General features: G+C 40.9%; 1 protein-coding gene across 1 annotated transcript; it reads right to left on the bottom strand.

The window, feature by feature from the left end:
* Positions 1-8893: 8893 nt before the first annotated feature.
* On the bottom strand, positions 8894-18313 carry LOC139409999 (leukemia inhibitory factor receptor-like). The gene is made up of 17 exons (XM_071155418.1): positions 18088-18313; positions 17602-17802; positions 17316-17485; positions 17042-17195; positions 16672-16926; positions 16385-16511; positions 16066-16202; positions 15823-15959; positions 15577-15730; positions 15360-15421; positions 12985-13363; positions 12342-12443; positions 12085-12258; positions 11831-11956; positions 11656-11749; positions 9598-9664; positions 8894-9491 (listed from the first exon to the last, which is right to left on the bottom strand). The coding sequence occupies exons 2-17, from the start codon at positions 17666-17668 to the stop codon at positions 9036-9038; spliced, it is 2661 nt and encodes an 886-aa protein (XP_071011519.1). The 5' UTR covers positions 17669-17802; positions 18088-18313; the 3' UTR covers positions 8894-9035.
* Between the last annotated feature and the right edge of the window lie 5515 nt (positions 18314-23828).

Below are 23828 nucleotides of genomic sequence, written 5' to 3'. Positions count from 1 at the left end.
ACACAGAACGTTTTGAGTACTTTGTGTTGGCAAATGGAATTAAAGCAAAAGTCGTTGTGCCAACATGTTTGACTGTTATGGGAGGAAAAACATTCAATCTACTGCGCAGCCTAGTAACGCCTGAAAAACCTGATGATAAATCATATGATGAAATTGTGACTACCTTAAAAGGACATTATTCTCCCAAACCACTGATAATCGCAGAGAGATTCCGGTTTCATAAGAGAAATCAAGAGGAGGGGGAATCAATCTCACAGTTTGTGGCTGTATTGAAACAGTTATCTGAACACTGTGAATTTGGGTGATCAATGAGTGACACTATACGTGATAGGTTAGTGTGTGGCATGCGCAGCGAGGCAATTCAGAAACGCCTTTTGACTGAGAGTAACTTAACATTGCAGAGAGCAATAGAAGTGAGTACGTCAATGGAAATGGCGAATAAAGACACACAACAGCTAAGTGCATCGACCAAAGTGCCTAAGGTGTCTACGGAGTAAAAAAAATAAGGCAGGAGGTGGGAAGCCATGCTATCGCTGTGGGAAACCAGGTCACCAAGCAGAGTGTTGGTGCAAAGACTTAGACTACAGAAGTTGTGGAATAAAGGGTCATATCGAACGTGCATGTAAAAACAAAAAGACACAATCAAACAAAGTACTGAACAAAGGAAAAGTGACTTCAGGAAGTACAAAAAGAAAGTGCATAAAATGGAGCACACAGAGGATGAACAAAGTGATACCCTGTCTGAAGGGGAAGAATCTTTGCATGTTTTGTCCATTTTAGACAATGGATACTGGTACTGGGTGACACCGCTACTGGATGGAAATGCAGTACTGATGCACGTGGACACTGGAGCAGCCATATCTTTGCTGTCTGAGGCTGTATACAAGGAGAAACTACATCACCTAATACTACAAGCCCACAAAGATGATGCCTGAAACATACACCGGTGAGATTGTTCCAGTGAGAGGAAGCGTGATTGTTACAGTGGAGCTCAACAAACAGAAGGTAAAGCTACCACTCTACATTGTGAGAGGTAAAGCTACCACTCTACAAGGCAAACATCCAGCATTGCTAGGACGCACATGGCTGGAAAAGATCAAACTAAACTGGCAGGAAATTCACATGGTTGCAAAAGAGGACACAAACCTACAAGGGATATTGAGGAAACATGCGGATGTGTTCAAAGGAGACCTTGGCAGTATGAAGGACATACAAGTCAAAATGCTTCAAAGCTAGACCTGTCCCATATGCCATAAAACCAAAAGTTGAAATTGAGCTAAACAAACTAGTCGAGAATAGAGTATTGGATCCAGTGAATGTTAGTAAATGGGCTACACCCGTTGTTCCAGTCATAAAAAAAGATGGATTACTCATACTCTGTGGTGATTTCAAAGTCACCATTAACCCAGTCTTGACTGCTGAAAAATATCCACTACCCCTCATTGAAGACCTCTTTTCTGGTTTAGCTGGAGGACAAAAACTCAGACTTATGTCAGGCCTATCTTACTATCTACAGATGCATGTGGACCAAGAGTCACAAGAACTGTTGACCATAGTGACTCACAAAGGACTGTACAGGTACCGGAGGCTTCCTTTTGGAATCACCTCAGCTCCGGCCTTGTTTCAGAGAGCTATGGACCAGATACTGAGCGGGCTCACTGGGGTCCAATGTTACCTCGATGATCTACTCATCACTGGCAAAGATGAGCAGGAGCACCTGAGAAACCTGAACGCTACACTACAGAGATTGGAGGAGTACTGTCTGAGGGTCCGGAAGGACAAATGCAAGTTTTTCCAGCCCTCTGTTGAGTACCGGGGCCACATCATCGACAGTTCGGGGCTCCGCAAGGCGCCATCGAAGGTGAAGGCCGTTGCGGAAGCTCCATCCCCACAGAATGTGAGTCAGCTGAGATCATTCTTAGGACTACTGACATACTACGCAAAGTTTGTGCCAAACCTAGGTAACATGTTAAAGCCACTGCATGAACTTTTGAACAAAACCAAACAGTGGAAGTGGACAGACAGATGTGAGGAGGCCTTCAAGAAAGTGAAACCAGCCTTAGCTCAGTCAGAGGCACTAACCCACTTCAACCCCAACTTGCTATTACAGTTGGCATGTGATGCATCGCCTTATGGCTTTGGTGCGGTTGTCTCACACATCATGCCATCAGGTGAAGAAAGGCCAATTGCTTTCGCATCACGGACCTTAAGTAAAGCCGAGAGAAATTATGCACAGATAGAGCGTGAAGCACTCGCCATTGTGTTTGGAGTTAAGAAATTTCATCAGTTTCTGTTTGGCCGACAATTCACACTGCTGACGGACCATAGACCCCTCACCTCCATCTTTGGTCCCCACACCGGCATTTCGTTGCTTGCAGCCAGCCGCATGCAGCGATGGGCGTTATTGTTATCTGCTCACCAGTACGACATCAAGTACAGAAGGTCTGAGCAGCACTGCAATGCAGATGGCCTCTCAAGGCTTCCCTTACCTGTCACCCACACTGAGCACTCCCAGGCTGAAATGTTCTACTTCAAGGAAGTGACAAACGCTCCAGTTACGTCTGTTCAAGTGAAAGTTCACCCACACTGATCCAGTGATGTCTGAGGTCGTGGACATTGTCACTCGTGGAAAAGGAGAGATGTCGGACAGCCTACAACCTTACCTAGTGAGGAGAAACGAGCTCACAGTTCAGTTTGGATGCTTGCTATGGGGTTTTTGAGTCATCATACCGCCGCCACTGAGAAGGCAGGTGCTTGAAGAACTCCATTCAGGGCACTGTGGCATGGTGCGAATGAACGAGATTGCACGCAGCTACTTTTGGTGGCCAGGTCTGGACGCAGCTATCGAAGACAAGGTCAAGTCATGTTCTGCATGTCAAAAGATGAGGAACATGCCTCAACTAGCGCCACTACACCCATGGGAATTCCCAGAGGAGCCTTGGCAGCGAGTCCACATAGACTATGCAGGTCCACTGGAGGATTGTATGTTCTTAGTCGTAGTTGACGCACACAGCAAATGGCTTGGTCACAGTGATGAAGAGCACCTCAGCGGAGAGAACCATCGAAGAGCTACGGTCAATCTTCAGTCGCTTCGGCTTGCCAACGCAACTCGTTAGTGATCATGGCCCCCAACTGGTGTCTGAAGAGTTCCGGTCATTCATGGAAGCAAATAGAATTCAGCACATCAAGTCAGCGCAGTATCACCCTGCAATGAACGGCCTCGCTGAAAGGTTTGTCCAAATGATGACCAAGCTTTAAAATCATCACAAGGGAACGGCTCCCTCAATAGGCGTCTAAACACCTTCCTGTTAACCTACAGAAACACTCCCCACGCTACAACCAAAGTGGCACCCGCGTCAGCCATGATGAAAAGACAGCTTCACACGCGACTCGACCTCCAAAGACGACAGGTTGTACAGACACAACAGAGAGCACAGGTGGAGAGACGGAGCAAAGCAAAAGACAGAAGCTTCATAGCTGGAGAGAGAGTACTTGCTTGGAACTACTGCAAAGGTCCAAAGTGGATACCAGCCACAGTGGTTGCACAAACAGGGCCTACACAGTTCACACACCAGAAAACATAATCTGGAGGAGACATGTGGATCAACTGTTGCCAGGAACCAACCTCAGAGCTGACTCATGTCAAATGACAAAACAAGATCAGCTACTGGAGACCTACCATGACAACGAGCTATCTCCTGAACATCCACTGTAGCAACCTACAAATGTGGAAAGTGCTCCAGACTCACCTGAACCAGCCAGAGTGCCTACTCAGAGTACTGTTGCACCCCAGTCTGGGCATACACCATCACCACTCAGAGATAATGTGACTGTAGACTCACCTGTACGTCGTCATTACCCTGCAAGAGAAAGACGGCCCCCTGACAGGTTGACTATTTAGTTCAGACTAACTAACCTCCGACATTGGGGCAGAATACACCCCTGGGTTAAGTCTGGGGACTGAGGCAGTCTACCCTCTATCCCTAGTTTAGAAAAGGATATTCTGAAAAGTTCATTTATTTACATTAAGAGAACTTGTATTAAAAAGAAAACAATAGGCAAAACAGTGAATATTTACTTTTTCCTTATGAGTCATCAAAGGTAAAGGGGGAGGGATATGTTGTGTATTGATATTCTAGTTTTGTCCCTTTAGAGCACCTGTAACCCCCCTTGCTTACTACTTGAACTGCTTGGAATCTTCTTCCTGTGAAACGCATTAAACAATGCCCACGTTAATTTCTACTCCCGTCTCAAGTCCTGTTCTTATATTAGTTGTATAAGTAATACAGTGTGCTATACAACAGGGACCTTGTAAAGTGATAAGAATTCCTTATAACTGAGTAAAAGACCCTCTGCATTTACCAGTTGGCTCACCAATAGGATATTATTTCGGAACCAGTATTTTTGTACAATATATCCCGATTATTCCATATATAATATCTGTGTGGAGAAAATTTGTGTTTATAAATTAAGGACCATGAGAAGAAAACCTGCCGATGAAAAGCAGAAAGTTTCACTGAAACTTTGTCAATATTATAATTGCAAAACAACATGAAGTTAAGGCCACCAAAAGTAGAGAAGACATGAGGAATACAATTCCAGGTAGAAGTGGGTCTTCTTAGGAATTGTTTTATCCAATTGATCTTAAAAGTATTATTTAAAGGAGTGAAGTCCAGAAAATTCAGCCCACCATTCTCATAAGTGTTCATTACAACAGTGTTCCTAATGTTATGGGTACAGTTTCTCAAAAGAAAGTTGAAAAGCATCTGGTCTATCTCTATCTCTAAATGTATACTTCATATTTTGGCGAATTTAGTTGGACATCCGGGGAACTGTTAGGTAGTTAGCTAACTAGTATGGATAGACTAAATATATCCATACCAATAAGCATACTATATACTCAATTCACGTCACAAATAGTAGGGTTAGTGTGGGTAGTATGAGTATTCGAACACAGCTTGGGAGTGGGCAGGAGAACGTTCCCTGATCTCGATACCCCTACTAGATGCCCCGCGTTCACTAGCACGCGGTGCCGCGCGGTGAAACACCGCTTCCATTAATTTCAATGGAAGGAAAGCAGAGAGAGCGGGGCCTTTGGGCGGTGCGAATGTGGCCTGGGAGGCGGTGAAAAATATATGATTGTCGTAAAAAATAAAACGTATCGGGTGATTTAGCAAACTAGCTGACTAGCTAACATTAGCCAGCCAGCTTTATGGTTGCTGTGACATGAGTATGAAAATGTCATTTGTTTTAGGGACTCCTGAAACAAACAGCAAACCAGGCTGTCGTCTTGTGAAAGAGTGAATGTACAGAATCTAGCTAGCTAAAACATTCACTGCAAATTGAATGTACAATTTTGTGAGCTTGCCTTGCTGATATTTGTCGTACAATGCAGATAGATGAAATAATGTAGCTAGCAAACTATTTTCTTGCTTATTGTGCAGTGGAGGATAAAAATACCTGTCTATGGATGTGTAGATAGCTTTGTGGCCGATCTGTGTATAGACCCTAAAACATTTGGTATACAAATTAGTTCAGAACTTAGCTATGAACCTCAGCTATCATAGCCAACTTCAAAACTGTCTGAATGACATTAATGAAGCCTATGGATTGAGTAGAATATAATATAACTTTGTTCCAAAGAAGTCATATATACATGTAGTTATTCCCATGCATGAGATCCCCACATTGTAACCTGTACATTTAATATATTCACTGATCATGTACTCTGGCAAATAAAGGTATAGTTCAGGTATGAATGTCAGATTATTTTTCAGTCATATCCAATACCAGGTGCATAAAATTCCAGTCTTTGAATGATGCTGTGTCTGCATGTATGTATGTATGTATTACAATGATACACTTCAACAGTGTTTACCAGTCTTGGTCCTGGGACATCAATGGTTACACATTGTAACTATGCAATATACTAGAAACATGATTTAACTAGTTAAAGGTTGATTTGTAATTCATATACACAGAAATATATATATTTTTTTAAATGTACACCACTTCCTATGCATCAAGTACATTCTCAAACCGGTTCATCTCAATATCTAATTTCCATCATCTGCATTGATCTGATAAACACAGGATAGGTGTAGTATTTCATCAAATGAAATACTTAATTTTAACCAGTAGAGAATGTGAAAACCTTTCTTGAAATAAGTTAATTGTCCAAGTGTTATAAACATTATAATTGTAATATTATAAATACATGTTCAATCTGTAGTTTAATGCACATCTGTTGTGCATTATAAAATCAGAGGAAGAAATAGGTGGTGAGAGAGGTATAAAAGGGAAAGAGGTAAGAACATAGGAGCTGGGAAGGCAGCATATGATTAATGAATCAGTGCTACCATAATTTTCTCTCAGTTAATCACAATTACACAATAGTGTCTCCTAACCAGCCTTGGGTTGCCAGTCGGCCCAAAGGTTATCTTTAGAGAGGGTGAGGTGGCGATGACGGGACTGAGGGTTGGCATCCTCTCTCACATCAAAACATACCTGCACACGAGAGACAGATGGAGAGATAGTATAAACATTTTAAAAACCCAAGGCTTAAACCTGCTAACACTGTCAGTCATCATAATCATCAGGTAGAAATGCAAAACTGACCTTGGATCATTAACTCTGGTACAACTGAATCTCTATTTCAATGTAAAGAATCTCTTCAATAATATTTCCTGTTGACCTGACAAAGTGAGCTCTCACCTCTGATCATGCTGTGCCCTCTAAATAGCCAGTTCAGATGCGGGAGGGGGTTCACTGACACAGCTGATATAACCTAGAGGATATAGGGAGAAGGGGAGAGAGGGATGAAGTGAAGGACAGAGACTGTTGAGAAAATAAGGTGGTTAAAGAGAGTATTCAACAGAAATCTGTGTTTGGCCTTACCTGGTGCCCACACTTAAGTGGCTGCAGAGTACTTTATGCTGAAAAACATGGACGGACACACGAGGACAAACAATATAGCGTATTTCTAGAAATAATTAATTGTCTTACTATTCTCCATGGTTGGCCCTCTTGCCTATACCTTGAAGGTGGAAGGAGCCATAGTTATACACCTGAGCCTGCTTATTGCACAACGCAATCCATCAATCATACTGATACATGTGTGGGTTATAGGGTGTCTACTTGTTTAAACTTTTTTCAATATGGATGACTTAAAATAGCCTGTTTTGTTTTTGTACAGACATCACACCCTTACCTAAACAGCACCATCACCTGAGAAGTAGAAATCAGAGAGAAACTGGGAATTGAATAACTGCAGTTGACATAGCTAAGTAAATAGAAGAATACCCGTATTGCAATGTGGATGGCTCTTAAAAGAGCCTTTGGTTGTGCAGTGTAGTCTATGGTGTTGCCAGGGAACAGAACCCTCTTCAAAGAAGTAGGAGGTGAAGATCTCCCCCGCACACGGAATGCCTCTCTTGCTGCGTTGTTGGACCCCATCCTTGAAACATCCTGCAGGGCACCAGACTTCTCCTCTGGCACACACTGGCGAGCTGCAGATCCCCTCCTGGTCCTCGTGTCCATCCTCATGAAGTTACGCAGGACACAGGTAGCCTTCACACACCTGAATTCCTCCAGGAGGCAGTCCCAGATGGCCCTGGTCACTCAACCGGTAACTGTAGGCAATCGTTTTGAAGGAATCTCCATTTACAAGATATCTGTAGGAATATGGAAGAATGTCATTATTAGACTTTTACATCACTAGGTCATTGTGGATTACTAAAGTATAATATCCCTTATAACAAAGCATGAGAACATTGGAGTGATAGATGCATGGGCACACACATGTGCATGTGTAGCATGTGACAATAACAGGATCATAACAAGGATAGCATCACAAATGAATACATAAATACCACTAGAAGCTTGATGACGAATTGATCATTTGAAGGCAAAAACAAAAATGTGCACCCCTTTGAGTCCCCAGGACCAGGACTGAGAACCACTGCTCTTCATTGGGACCACTTCATCCGTAGACAGGCTTTCAGAGCTCTCTTTATCTGAGGACAGAAAAACTCACAAGAAACAGACTTCATTATACTGAAATTACACTGCACTGAATATTATGTTACTTTTACCTCCGTCCTCACTTCTAGGGACTGGAACTACACAAAAGAACCTGCCCTATCCAGAATAACCTACTCTCTCACTTTGAAAGTTGGGGCTGCTAAAAATGATCCTTTCACCCTCCTCCATGGCATTTAGAGTTTGTTTTTTACAGTGATAAATACATCAAGATAGCTAGCTAATATGAAGTTGAGTAACGTTAACTGGTGACATTTAATTCGCTTAACAGTATGTCTAGCTAGCCAACTAGCTAGCTCATTTGAGTTAGCCTGCACTGTAACAATTTTTATTTGTTTTACATTTTCGAAATGTATTTACCTTACTTACTTGAATAGGTTCTCCCAGCCATGTCGATAATTGTAAATGTTTGTCACCAGAGCGTTTTATACCATATTACTATTGAACTATTTACCCATTTAATAACCAGACCTTCATACAAATTTGCTATGCTGAATTCTTGACGCACAATCGAACGTGCTTCTTCTATATGCTGCCAGAAAAAAAGCCGTTAAAATTAGTTGGGTGAGCGCTAGCGTTTCAATCAGTGACGTCACTCGCTCTGAGACTAGAAGTAGTTGCTCCCCTTGCACTGCAAGGGGTAACAGTGCTTCGAGGGAGACTGTTGTTGATGTGTGCAGAAGGTCCCTGGTTTGGGCGAAGAGAAGGACAGAAGCAACACTTACTGTTACATAATTACTCATCCTGTATCTATCAAAACATTTCCGCTGTCATTAAATATTTCACATAAAGCAACATATCAAGTCATCAGAGAGAAGTGCATTTAAATAAATACAGGTACAGCAGTTCATTATTTCTGTTTGATAAGCCACTTTTATTTCCAGCAGTGCAATCATGGCCCAATCAAAATCTTAATTGGTGGTCTTAGCTGTGTTAGTGCTGGAACAAAAATATGAATTGAGTGGAGCTGAAGGAAATAGGGCTGCCCAGAAGCTCTACTCCTGGAGAGGAGAGCTGTCTTCTATGTGACACTGGAACTTGTAATCCCAGGAATCAGTCTCAATGGGCACATAAGACATGGTGTTGTGTAGTTCAGAGTTAGGACAGGAGAAAGAGTTCATATCCGGCTCATATCCCACAGACTGTCCCATATCTAAACTAGCCTGTACTTCTAGGTTGTATGAGGGGTTCTGAATTACTGTGCCTGAGAGTTGAGAGAATGGGGTCGCCATCGTGTGAGGAGAGAAGGTGAAGTGTCCTGAAGTGGTCTTGGTGAGGAGCTGGTTGTAGTATCCACGCAGAGCTGGGACATGGGAGTTTGTGTTGGTTAAGGCACCCTTTCCAGCATTGTTATCTAGTACAGCTTCTCCAGACTGCTCTCTGTTACACACTATATCAATCTCACTGGGTTGACATGGATCCACATAGAGGATTTGGTGGCCATTGCTCTCCTGGAAAACAAGAAAAACGTTAATATCGGGATATACTCTACCTGCAGCAAGTACTGCTTTCTAGTCTAGAGTGCAAAAACAAGATGGAGTGGGACCGAGGACCTACCAGTGGTGTCAACCATTCCTCCTTCCATACTGGCTGTGGAATTTTAGGATACAGGTTCTCTTTCAAACTGTTGACATGAAGAAAATAAACGGTTGATAAAATAGTAATATGGACAGGTCCTGGAAAAAATAACAGCCAGTGGGATGGGCACTGTTTTTGTAACAGCATTTTATGACAAACATATCATAAATATTTTCAAGAGCAGTTTGTAACATTGCAAAAATCTGAAACTGTTTGTCCAAATATTATGCAGAAAAGCTAATCCATGCTTTCGTCACTTCAAGATTAGACTGCTGTGAGACCAGGCTGTACTGAAATGCTCTACTCTCCGGCTACACTTCTGGTCATCTATGAACATTTGAACATCTTGAAGAACAATCTTGCCTAAATGGCCATGTACTCTTACAATCTCCACCCGGCACAGCCAGAAGAGGACTGGCCACCCCTCTGAGCCTGGTTCCTCTCTAGGTTTCTTTCTAGGGTCCTTCCTTTCTAGGGAGCTTTTCCTAGCCACCGTGCTTCAATATCTGCATTGCTTCCTCTTTGGGGTTTTAGTCTGAGTATTTGTATACTAACGTTGTGACAACTGCTGATGTAAAAAGGGCTTTGGGTCGTTCCACCTTAAAAAGCACATCTCAGATTGTTCTGAAATCATTTCTGTTGTTAGAGACAGACAAGATTAGTATTCCTGCAACATTGTTTTGTAAAAATATAATTTGATCTCCGAAAAATTGAGCTAATTGATGGCATACAAATTGCACATTTTAATTGATAGGATTCATATATTATTCAATATAGTACCTAACATCATATTTAGACCAAACGTCTTTCTAACAATGAGATCGACATCAGGAATCCAAAGGAACGGTCAAAAGTCACCTACAGACACCCCACACCAATCCCAAACCAACAGGTATATATTATCAGTTCTCTGTGTCTCTAGTTGTATGGAGCTGCAGCTCTGAGTGTTGTTTCTTCATCCTATGTAATGTATTCTCAGTGAATTTGGTAATGGTTTTTTCCCCCTGTTCAGAGAAATTAGTCATTGAAGTTGTTAGGTTTCTGTCCCATCCTATATTCTCATATTACTGGTTTCTGACCACTAGATGCTGCTGTTCCTATTATTAGGTGAAACAGTTAGAAGATCCCCCCTGAATGTTAAAGGGAGTTCACCCAAATTACAAAGTGATATTGGTTTCCTTACCCTGTAAGCAGTCTATTGGCAAACGTTGACAGCAACCCATGCTTTGTTTTTTTTGGCCAATGTTTCATATGCTAACTTTTGGCATTTGTGGCACAAATCCAATGCAAGTAAATGGTACCTATATTAGCATTTTCACACTTCAAATCATCCTAAAGTATCTAAAAATGTATTGTGTAACTCAATGATGTTACTTATAGATGGGGGTGGGGGTTGGTTGGTTCTTAAAAATAAAATAAAAATCACCTAATAGCAGGAATAGCACCCTCTACTAGTCAGAACCCAGTAATATCAGAATACAGGATGGGACAGAAACCTAACAACTTCAATGACAAATTTCTCTGAACAGCGGAAAAAAAACATTACCAAATTCACTGAGAATATATTACATAGGATGAAGAAACAACACTCAGAGCTGCAGCTCCATACAACTAGTCAGACATAGTGAACTGATACTGCATACTCGTTGTTGGGTTGGGATGGGCTGGTGTTTTGTATTGGTGTGGGATGTGCAGGGTCCATAGGTGGCTTTTGACCATTCATTGTTAGAAAAAAAAAGCTTGGTCCAAATCAGATGTTAGGTTCTATATTTATTAAATATTTTTTAAATCCTATAGATTAAAATGACCAATTTACGTGCAATCAGTTAGCTTCATTTCTCAGATATGTAATTATATTTGAACAAAATAATGTTGCACAAATGCAAATCTTATCTGTTTCTAACTACAGAAACAATTACTGAACAATCTGAAATGGTGGGTGTCTTGGCTTTCTGAAATGACATGGAACAACCCACTTTATAAAATACATTTGATTGATTGATTGATTGGTTGACATGACAGTAAACATGTTCCTACCATTTCCAGTTTCTGTAGCATAAGATGGTGACCAGAGCGAGGAGACAGGCAGCTGAACCCAGGGAAATGATAATCACTGTGATCAACTGATCAGCTGTGGAATGAAGTCAGAAAGTTACAGCTTTTTACAAAGCAGCAGCAATAAAAATACACAACTGAATAGGTCAGGACATACTCTGGGGGTTCATCTGGAGGAAGACTGGTGAAGAGTCTCCGCCCTCCCCTACTGATGTGAGGGCCTTCACTATGAATCTGTAGGAGCTGACGGGTATGCCTGTCAGATTCTTGGCCCCAGGCTCATCTGACCATCATAGCAGGCAATGATCCAAATAGAAGAAAGGGGGGAAAAAAGAAAGCAGCAAGATATGATTACATTTAATCAATTTGTCTCCGAATACTGTAAATCTTCTCTGGGCATGTGTTCCATACCTGTAGTGACATTGAAAATTCTCATGTTGGAAGGATGGGAAGTATCACAGTAGTATATGATGTAACCATGAATGAACGCCGTCTGATTCTCCGGGGGAATACCAGTCCAGGAGATCAGAACCGTGTCCGAACCATACTGTTCTGCAGCCAACCTCTGAATCGGTTCTTTTGGAACTATGTAGCAAAGATAGAGATGGATGGTCAAATACTATAGCAAGAGGTTTCTGGATTTATAAGTCAGAAGAGTGGATACTTACGGCACTCTTTTACATAGCCCTCCCTTCTCTCCCATAGCTCTGGAGCCCCTGGAGTACAGGCAAAGATGGAGAGTGTGTACCTCACCCCCTCTTCAAAGCTAGCTGGGTGTGAGAAACCGCAACAAGGGCATGAAGGTATACATATTCTTCACGAACCAAACTCCAAAGGTATTACAATAACTATTAAAAAGCATTTACCTTGTGACATGGCATTTGAGCAATTTCAGCCTGACCTGGGTTCAAATACTATTTCAAATATCTCAATTACTTTCACATACATTTCGAAGTAAGTATTCAGATATGTTTTATTATAAAAGACAAGTAGTTGAATATTGGAAGGTATCTGGAAATACACAAATATACTGACAAAAAAAAAAAAAAAACACTCCCATGCATTTAACCCAGGTATTAGAAAATAGTATTTAAAATAATTACTTGAAAACACTTTCAAATAGTAGGCAATTTAATGGACATAATTTCAAAATACTTTCAAATACTGCCAATAGAAGTAGCGGATTCGGGAGACATTATTTAAAAATACTCAACTACACAGGAAATAAGTATTTAAATAACAAACAAATCTAATACATGTGTTTGAACCTAGATCTCATTTCAACATCCCCTTACTGAGATGGCATCTCACCTGATTGGATTCTGGCCCTTGTTATACCAGCTGGTACCTTCACCCACTCCACTCTGCATTTTTTATGTGTGGGACACCAGTCCACCACGTAGCCACAGCTAGAATTGGGGCTAGCGGACCAGGATAGGTTAAACCCACCATCACTGCCAACAATTTTCATGGAGCTTTTACTTCTGTGAGGAAGTCTAGGAATAATGATGATCGAGGGAAGGGAGCTGCCAGCAGAGTTTTTGGCTGTAACTGTGACCCTATGCCCCTCATCAGTGGATCGATCACTGATGAGAAAGTCATTCTGAGGTGGATGGAGAATTGTCTCCTGCCTTCCCCAGGTCACCTCATAGTCCTTGATCTGCCCATGACTCTGATTCACTGTAAGGGGCTAAAGAGAAAGGGATGAATATCATAATCTATTTGATATCATTCATAGTGGGCTCCAAAATGACTGGCAATGCACAAACAATGCTTAAACAAATAAACAATATAACTATAGAGAGAAACTCAAAATAACAACATGTGAGAAATACTGTACTTTATTAATGTTTCAATGGAACCAACCAAAATCATTCAATTATTTAATACAAAATCTATTTAACCAAAATCAAGGTTTCATAATTATTGGCACTCCTCATTTAGTACCTAGTGCAACCACCTCTGGCAAGGATAACAGCATGGAGTCTTTTCCTGTAATGTTTGACAAGGTTAAGGAACACATTTGGAGGGATTTCGGACCATTCCTCTATGCAGATCCTTTCAAAATCCTTCACATTCTTGGGTTTGCGCTTATCAACTGCCCTCTTCCACTCAGCCCACAGGTTTGTGGGCTGAGTGGAAAAGGATTGGATTGAGGTCCGGTGACTGATTTTGTTGTCACAGAAACATTTCTGTGTGGATCTTGAGGTATGTTTCGGGTCATTGTCTTGTTGGAAAATCCACTTACGGCCAAGTCCCAGCCTTCTGGCAGAGGCAACCAGATTGTCAGCCAAAATTGCCTGATACTTAGTAGAATTCATTATGCCATCAATCTTAACCAGTGCCCCTGGACCTCTGGAATTAAAACAGACACAAAACATCACTGACCCCCCTCCATATTTCACCGTGGGTATGAGGTGCCTCTCCTTGTATGCATCTCTGTTTCGACGCCAAACATGCTGATGCTGTATATGACCAAAACGTTCAGTTTTGGTCTCATCTGACCGGAGCACCTTCTTCCAGTCATAATTTAAATGACGTTTGGCAAACTCCAAGCGGTTGCGTCTGTGTCTTAGGGTCAGAAAGGGCTTTCTTCTGGCAACCCTTCCATAGAGCCTGTGAGGTGGCGTCTGATGGTGCTTTTTGAAACCTGGTGACCCCAAGACGCCACCAAGGCCTGCAATTCTTTCACAGTGATTCTTGGGGATTTTGTTGCTTCTCTCACTATCCTCCTCCCTATCCTGGGGGGCAAAATGCATTTGCGTCCTCTACCCGTGAGGTTTTCAACTGTTCCATATCTTTTGAATTTTCTAATAATTGCCCTGACAGTGCTCAGTGGTATATTCAATCGTTTGTGGATCTTCTTGTAGCCATTACCAGATTTATGAAGGTCTATGACCATCGGTCTCTTTTGAACTGCTAGTTCTTTTGTTTTCTTCATGTTGTTGGATGACAGCGTTATATTGCATGTGTGTTACCTCTTTTTTATACCCTAGTGAAACAGGAAGTGATGTAATGGCTCAATATAGTTCCTTAAAACTTAGATAAACTTAAATAAGTGGAATTTAATTAGTGGTTTAATTTTGGTAGATGTTATTTACAATAATCTTTAAGGGTGCCATTAATTGTGAAACCTTGATTTGGAGGACATTGATTTTTAACTAAATTAATTAGTAATTATTTTGGTGGGTTCCATTGAAACATTAATAAAGTACAGTATTTCTCACATGTTGGTATTTTGAGTTTCTCTATAATTCTACTGTTTATATTTGTTTAAGCATTGTTTGTGCATTGCCAGTCAGGGGTGCCAGTAATTTTGGAGCCCACTGTATCTATTAAAGTCTTGATTATCAGCCCAGTCCCCTAATGTGCTATACTTAAGCAATAAGGCCCGAGGGGGTGTGGTATATGGCCAATATACCACGACTAAGGGCTGTTCTTAGGCACAATGCAAAGCGGAATGTCTGGATACAACCTTTAGCCGTGGTATATTGGCCATATACCACAAACCCCAAGGTGCCTTATTGCTATTATAAACTGATAACCAACGTAAAAAATAAATGTTTTGTTATACCCGTGGCTGTCAGCCAGTCAGCATTCAGGCCATTAACCACCCAGTTTATAATGTAGTATGACCAATAGCACATAATGTATACTATATAGTGTACACAATCTTCAAAACTTACTTTCCATAGTATCATGGTTTGGTTCCCTTCAATCTGCATCCATACATCTAACATTTCAGGAACTGGGGACAAAAAGAAGACACATGATGACGTAACAATTGTGAACTTTATGTAATCAAATACAATCTACACATACGGTGTGTGTTTGAACTGTCTTCCTTTTTAACCGTATTTAAAAACGTGTGTCCATGTAGCTGCATATGGATTGGATACTCACTGTCCTCTTCGGTTTTGAAGGTGCTACCTTCGCTCCAGTCGCCCCATTTCCAGAAGTGCTGTTTCAATCCACAACACACCTGCACTGTGTATGTCTGGGCAGGTGCTAGGCCATGTAAAACTACTGACCTAAGACCTATGCCAGAAAAGTTCCTCTGTGAATAGAGTGTAAATGGGCTTAGCATTAGTATTGCCTAGTTAATAACTCTATTGTCCATTGTATTGTAGGTGTCCTACTGTAACTTACCACGTCTATGTGCCCACTATGGTTCAGCTGTACTTGGCAAACCATTAATAGTATATGGTACTGCGGTCTTTCCCACTGCCACTGAACACTGGCATTCACACCTGAAGCCACCACTTCCATGGGAGCTAGTAAACGCACTGGAAGGTAGAACCTCAACATTCAATGGCCTTGTAAATCAATATACTAAGAGTAAGGAATAGATTAATATGCAGTGTGTGAGGAGCTGCTATCGCACTACTGTACCTCTTTTCTTCAGGTCTGCTGTGTCTCTGAGCTCCAGTGTGCCGAGCGGGTTTCTGGCAGTCAATGTCCAATTCCTCTCCCCCTGATCCACTCGTACTGATTGGTAGCAGTTTGAGACTGTTCTGTTTGGACAAGCTCTGAAGAATACATGGACAGAGAATGTCACCTCCAGTGATTATTACACAATAATACTAACAATATCATGGCCTGGGTAGTACTCTAGCCTGATAGACAGCTTGCTGTTGAACCGTTGGTGAATAAATTATTGCATTGGAGCTACTAGAGTGTGTGGCTTTTCCTTTTTGTTATAGTACCTTACCTTCCATTCAGGTCATAACGAGTCATCCTCTGTTTAGTCAGGTTGGTGGCCCTCCCTGTGTCCCAGTGACACTCCACTGACTCCAGGTCCCGGGTCTCACACACAAGGTTCCTGTCCCCAGGGGGGTCTGGGGGGGGGATTATAGGATCTATATGTTTGAACACATCCCATATCCATTATGATTACATTCAAATGATGCTGTAAACTGTACAGTATGGCAAGGAACTACAGAGCTGTTTAGCTGCTTAGATTGGTAAGAGGGAAGCTTACAAGAAGTTTATACTTACATCCCACGTAAACACAGGTGCCATACAGAGGTGAATTACAATAGACATTGATGCAACTGGGTGGAGAGGGAGACTGCATATGCACCACCATGGCATAACTCTGGTCAATGATGTGGGTGGTGTTCATTAGAATGTTGTTGTATTTCATGTATTCAAGTCTCTGCCCTGGCCCAAGAATACAGCAGAAAGTAAAGTTGCTATCGACTTGAACCACGCTGCTTTTTGGGAAAACCTGTGGATGTGATGAGGCCCTCCCTGCAGAAAAAAACATAAGGTTACGGATGTGAAGGAACAACATTGTTTGTGTGTACTGTGTGTGTGTATATATGCCTGAGTGTGATTATGCGTTAATTGAAATAAAAACACCAACCAGTGATGGTCAGTAGGGGGCTCCATTGACTGGTGTAGTTCTGGTATCGGGAGCGGAGCCTGACAGAGTGGGAGGTGCACTCTAGGGGTAAAGCCGAGGTCCAACTCCAGTGGTATTTCCTGCTGGCGAGGGCTTGTCTCATATCCACAGCTTCCTGAGGACATCAACACCCACAACCAGCCACTCATACTTCTATATAGCAACCTTGGAATTGTGTCCGGTGGTAATAAGGTCCATAGTAGTAATGTGCGTAATTGATTTGGCAAACACTCACACTGTGTACTTCAGTCATATTGACTGTTAAGAGAACCTCCACATCATAAATCAATTTGTCCGGTACTCTGGAGGAAGATGGGTCATCTTCCCATGTTACAGATATCCTCTGGTCTTTTAGGTCATAATTCACACTCACATTCTGAGGTCCAGAAAGCAGGACACCTGGAGCTACATAGGTATAGCCTGTTACAGTATGCATGATGACAATGCAATTCAACATCACATACTGTACAGTTCTGTATCAGTCAAAAAATATTGATAAAATTATAACGTTTTGGACTTACCATCTTGACCATTTTGTTCTTGGAGGCTTGAGAGGAACAGTGAAGCCCATAGCAGGAAAAACAACATGATGTTACTCCCATAAAATATGCTGTGGTAAGGTGTTGGTCTATAGTCAGCCTCAGTAGTTTCTGGTCGGGATAGTTGTTGGGTTTGCCCATAGACTGGTTGGTTGTTTAGCAACAAAACCAAAGCGTGTGCAACTATGGGGCAAAACAGACGAGGTTGGCTTAGATTCTTGACAACAAGTAAACCTTTCGTCTCCAATGTTTATTGAAAACATAATTACAATTGCACAATGAGCACTTCTTTGTTAATTATTTATGTATTATTTATTTTTTTACACTGAGCACTTGTCTCTCAAATACATCCTTAGTTGTTGGTTAGCTAGCTAGCAATAATGGAATTGACATTCAATCAGTCAAAACACTTCAAAACAAGACATGGTATCAAGAACAAGCTGAAACTAGCTAAAAAGAGTCACTTACAATTCCCCACATGGTTGTTGGTAGCTATCTGGCCATCCAGAATCACAACTCACAGACTGTCCTGCCCCATTGAAGAGTGCGCTTCGTTTTCGTAACGTTGTCAGCTAACCCACTATACCATGAGTTTGTATCCTCAGAAAAAAAATATTAAAGTGTGGTTCATTTAGGCTGGCCAACGTGCTGTACTACAAATATACAGCTTGGCAAAGCGTTGGGAACTGGAGGAGTTGTTAGGGGGAGGTCTTTCTTGTAAAAGCAATGTGGAAAAAAAATAAGTTTGGCACATTGACATTTTTCTCCAGGCTGACGTTTTTCTTGCTAAATCGTTTAGTGAAAACATGAAACAATACAGGAAATCCTATCTATCATGAAAGTCATAGGATCAGACTGCTTTTTAGACCTAAAGAAAAGGTTGAGAAAGCGAAACCCCTCTCTCATCGGCTGACAGATTGCTATAACACATTATGTGATTACCCGATACGTAAATTACTTAACCGAGGTAAAAACAGTTTCAAGTTGGATATTCGCGCTTTCAAACCACTTAAGCCACAGACCCCAAATAAGTGTCATGCTGTTGGAAAAATTGCGCACAACATTGTACAGGTCTTATATTCCCGATTTGGACATTAATTCACTTTCCAAAGCTAATAAACATGTGGAAATGTGAGCAGCATTTTGTATTCCTAGTTTAATTCGGTAGGGAGCGTAAACAAAGTACAATGTTCTTTTAAATTCGAATTTCAATAGCTCCTTGGTCATGTGACCTACTGACTTCAAACAAAGCGTAACACGTTATAAATAATATCAAATATCAATGCACTATGACAAAATGGCCATCCATTGTGTTATATCATAAATTGTCTTACATGTTACTAACCCAGTCAGTCTTTGGGCCACATCCAGGTTCTTTATCAGTGGCACACATGAAGCAGTTGTTGACTTTGTTGAACTCTGAAATCATAGGCATGAACTGAACATATGGTTGTCTCACACAACTACATAAAAATAAAGAATTTACATTTACTTTGAATTAAATGTCATTACATACCAGACATTTTTAGTATATCCTCAGCCATTTCTTTTTGCAGTTGCTCCATGTGTTTTTGTGAAGGTTCTATGTCAATTTGGGAGGGGATGTTGGGGAAATTCTGTGCAACTTCCTTGGCCAACTACACCAAAAAATAAGATTGAGTTTTTGACCTAATTGTCACATAACAGCTAACCCTTCATTATTGAAAATATAACTGTCAAACCTGCATTACAAAGACCCCACAGCTGAAGGTGTCCTGCTGCATGGTGTGAGTTATTTCCCCTCCTTTCCACTTTCCACCCAGTTGTCTTTCCATGGCAGGATCTTCTCATTTTGAAGTATTCTGTTTTTTATGTAAACATAATGGAATTCTGATTAGTTATAGGCAAATTAATACACAGGACAAAATTGTATGCTGTTTTCTTTCTCACTATAATCTAGTAGAGGTAATTTCCTTTATGCCCCATTCTACACACAGCCTAAATTATAGGCACTGAACCATTTACAGGACAATAATAAAAGTAGCATATAAGATCCAACCCTATCACAGAGTGAATAAATGTAGAGCGTTTGTAGACTTTAAGAAAAAAATATGAAGTGACAGTTTCATCAGTACGCGCTTAAAGAAAGTCGTATCACATAGATCACAGATGACAGTGCCCACCAAATCTATGACAATAGAGAATGAACTGTAAGCACCAAAGTGTGTTAAAGTGTGTTTGTCAAAATAATATCTGAAAATGTCAGTTGTTGAACATAATACTTATATTTGCAATAGCAATTTATGATATATGCAGTTGAGGAATATTCCATGTACCAACACTACATGTAGGATGGACATTCCCACATACAGTATACACATACACAGAGGCATTTTTCAGCTGTGATTTTACCACTCAGAATCCAGAATGGATATGACAATGGGACCAGCACAGGCCATAATACACCCTTACAACAATCTACGTCTTGATCTTCTTGACTTCTTATCTGGTAAACTGCTACTGGGGGTCAAGAAAAGAGCCCCAATTAGGGGTTAGTGTACTCCAGTAAAAAAGGGCTGGTTTAGATTAAAAACTATTGCCCTGTGTCCCCGTTCATAGGGGCATGAGAGACTAGTCAGTGGTAGAATTGAGTTGGCACTTTATTGGCCCAAACACCCACAGACCCACAAGGTTGAGGTTACTCATGGATAGTAATTAGTAATTATTATTTTTTTTGCATTGATGCAGTGCGTCTTCTAACTGGCGAAGAATAGGATCCAAAGTATCAGGTAGTATTTGTTTCCATAAAGGAGGATGTCTCTCCTCATACCTCTGGCACTTTAGTCAAGACTGGCAGACTGTGTAAAAACTTTATGATGGCCCATTGAGTTCCCATTGACTAAGCACCACAGAGCCTATCAATAGAGAATACACAGGTCACCTGCAGCAGGTCAAGCAAGTTCATTTAACATCTACTGATTTAGAACCAGAGTTACCACAAGTCAGCACAAAGACAACAGGAGTACTGCCTCCACTATTCCAGCACCATTTCAACTTAAACATTTAAACAGCATCAAATCAACAATACATTAAAAACAAACTTAGATACCAATAACAATTTAGTTCCATCAATGTTGCTAAATATCATGTGACTGTCCATGGTACTGACTTCTGTGTAAAACTGACTCTCCCTACTTGTAGACTAGTTGAAAGCCAATGCTATCCTTCTCTCATGTTTGCAAAACAGTCTATGGCTCTGTCATACAGTACACTTTAAGTTTCTGTTGTAATAGGCTAGTTGCAAGCATTTTAGCGAGGTAGCCTAAGTTCCTTGCATGGGCTACAATTAACTAGTTAATGTGAGCCTACTAGGTTACATATGGAACTTTAATCATCTCAGGTCAGTGGCACAACATATGCATTTATGGTTCAGATCAGAATTGACGTCACCACAGGCCTGTACAGAGAATTAAGGCCAAATCTCCATCCATGGCTTAGGAAAGAGGTTGATTTAGCAAGCTAGCTACTGCAGGACATCAACATAAGCTGACCAGAAACAGACATTTATTTCAGAAAATGACATTTTGCTGCACCAGGACAACCCACAGTTGAGCTCAGCACAACGCTGATTGGCAAAAACAAATTATGAAGGGAGGCCACATTCTTGCTGACATCAATCATACGCTATGGCGGTAAAATGTTATACTCTTTTGGTTGAAGAAACATCAGATACATGGGCTACACATACTGAGACAGAGGGGCACTGTTTCCTCGCTCAATGATTTCTCCAGTGAGGTTCAGCCACTTGTGAATTGATGGAAAATTATGAACACAGATGAAATTTGATCTTTTTTTATTGGTCCAATAATTGGGGACGCCTGGCTTCCCTTGGCATCCATAAATACACACCACTGCTTAGGATTTTGACAACATATAAGCTATATTTCTTCAATGTTTATAGAAAACAAATACATTGACCACTTTTCTCTCAAATAGATCATTACAGTTGGTTAGCTAGTGAATTTGAGCAATATTATCATTGACATGAAATCAGTCAAAACACTGTTGTGGGGAAAAAGTACCCAATTGTCTTGAGTAAAAGTATAGATTTATTTATGTGAAAGTCAGCTAGTAAAATACTACTTGAGTAAAAGTATTTGGTTTTAAATATACTTAAGTATCACAAATGTAAATCACTTAACATTAATTAGATTAAGCAAAGCAGACAGCACCATTGTCTTGTTTTAAAAATTTACGGATATCCAGGGGCCCATTCCAACACTCAGATTATTTCCAAAAGATGCATTTATGTTTAGTGAGTCCGCTAGGCCAGAGGCATTAGGGATGACTGTGTGTGCATTGTACAATATTTAGTTGAGGTTTAGGGTTAGTGAAGGATTTTTTCCCAAATACAATGCTTTCAGTTTTAGAGCTGCAGTTTGTCCTAAATACTTTTAAGTGCTGCAGGGATTTAATTCGCTGTAGTAGCTGATGTGTATAGTGTTAAATCATCCACATACATACACACTGGCTTTACTCAAAGCCAAGGCATGTCATTAGCAAAGTTTGAAAAAGGGGCCTAGACAGCTGCCCTGGGGAATTCCTGATTCTACCTGAATTGTTGGAGAGGCTTCCATTAAATAGAGCAGGGGGGTGCAATGCCACATATGTTTTTCCATCAGTAGACTATGATACTGTCACACCCTGATCTGTTTCACCTGTCTTTGTGCTTGTCTCCACCCCCTCTAGGTGTTGCACATCTGCCCCCATTATCCCCTGTTTATTTATACCTGTTTTTTGTCTGTTGCCAGTTCGTCTTGTCTTACCAGCGTGCCTTCCCGTGTTCCTGTTAAGTTCTGTTTCCAAGTTTTTCCCGGTTCTGACCATCCTGCCTGCCCTAACCCCGAGCCTGCCTGCCGTCATGTACCTGCCTGACTCTGACCTGATTACAAACCTGAGCCTGCCTGCCGTCCTGTACCTGCATGATAGATCATGTCAAAAGCTGCATTGAAGTCAAACAAAAGTCTACAATAGTGCCTTGTTGCAAACAGGATGCATGTTATTTATTAGGTTAGTATTGTGGAGTAACTACAATGTTGAGCCATCCTCAGTTTTCTCCTATCACAGCCATTAAACTCAAACTGTTTTTAAAGTCACCATTGGCCACATGGTGAAATCCCTCTGCGGTTTCCTTCCTCTCCGGCAACTAAGTTAGGAAGGACGCCTGTATCCCTTTGTAGTGATTGGGTGCTTTGATACACCATCCAAAATGTAATTAATAACTAACCCATGCTCAAAGAGATATTGAAGGTCTGTTTTTTACTACCAATAGGTGCCCTTATGTGCTAGGCATTGTAAAATCTCCCTGAGGGACCTCACAAACAATTGTATGTGTGGGGTACAGAGATGAGGCAGTCATTAAAAAATTGTGAGAAACTATTGCACACAGTCCATGCAACTTGTAACTTGTTAAGCACATTTTACTCCTGAACTTATTTAGGCATGCCATAAATGGGTTGAATACTTATTGACTCAATACATTTCAGCTTTACATTATTAATTTTACAAATTTACAAATTCGAGAAACATAATTCCTCAGACATTATGGGGTATTATTGTTTATTACATTCAGTCTGTAACACAACAAAATGGTAAGTTGAGGGGTGTGAATAATTTCTCAAGGTATTGTAGTTTTAATTTTACCCAAATTATATTTTGTGTGATTATGAAAGCTCTTGAGGATTTCAGAAATGTATCATGTGTTGTACTATGTTGGATAGTTGTCGAAAGAGGTTACAGAAGACGGAAATGCAGTGTCCCTCTTTTTTTCCTGAATTCACCTTACTATAGTTCTGCTAGGTGCCATTTGTGTCCAAAAATGAACAGGATAACAGTACTACAAGAACCAGAGTCCTGCCTATCATACATACAGGTGGTCCCTAATGTAAACTGGATATCCTTCCTTCATTGGAAAAGCCTAGAAGAATGTCCCACTTCGTCCTATTTTCACCACTATCCTATTTTAGCTAGCTACGGTTGGTAAAGCGTGACACAATTACAGAATGTTGACATTTTATAAGCCTAACATCAAAATAGCTATGTCACTGATATTACTGTATGCCTTGTGGTGTGAGCTTCCTGTTTGAAGTTTAAGATTAAGATGGGCAAAAGAATAGACACTAGACAGAGGAACTCTGACTAGAATGCCAGCATCCCGGAGTCGCATCTTC

This window comes from Oncorhynchus clarkii, chromosome 5, assembly GCF_045791955.1.
Source record: "Oncorhynchus clarkii lewisi isolate Uvic-CL-2024 chromosome 5, UVic_Ocla_1.0, whole genome shotgun sequence".
NCBI lineage: Eukaryota > Metazoa > Chordata > Actinopteri > Salmoniformes > Salmonidae > Oncorhynchus > Oncorhynchus clarkii.
Note: the sequence above shows the minus strand (reverse complement) of the source record. Positions and strands in the feature narration are given on the sequence as shown.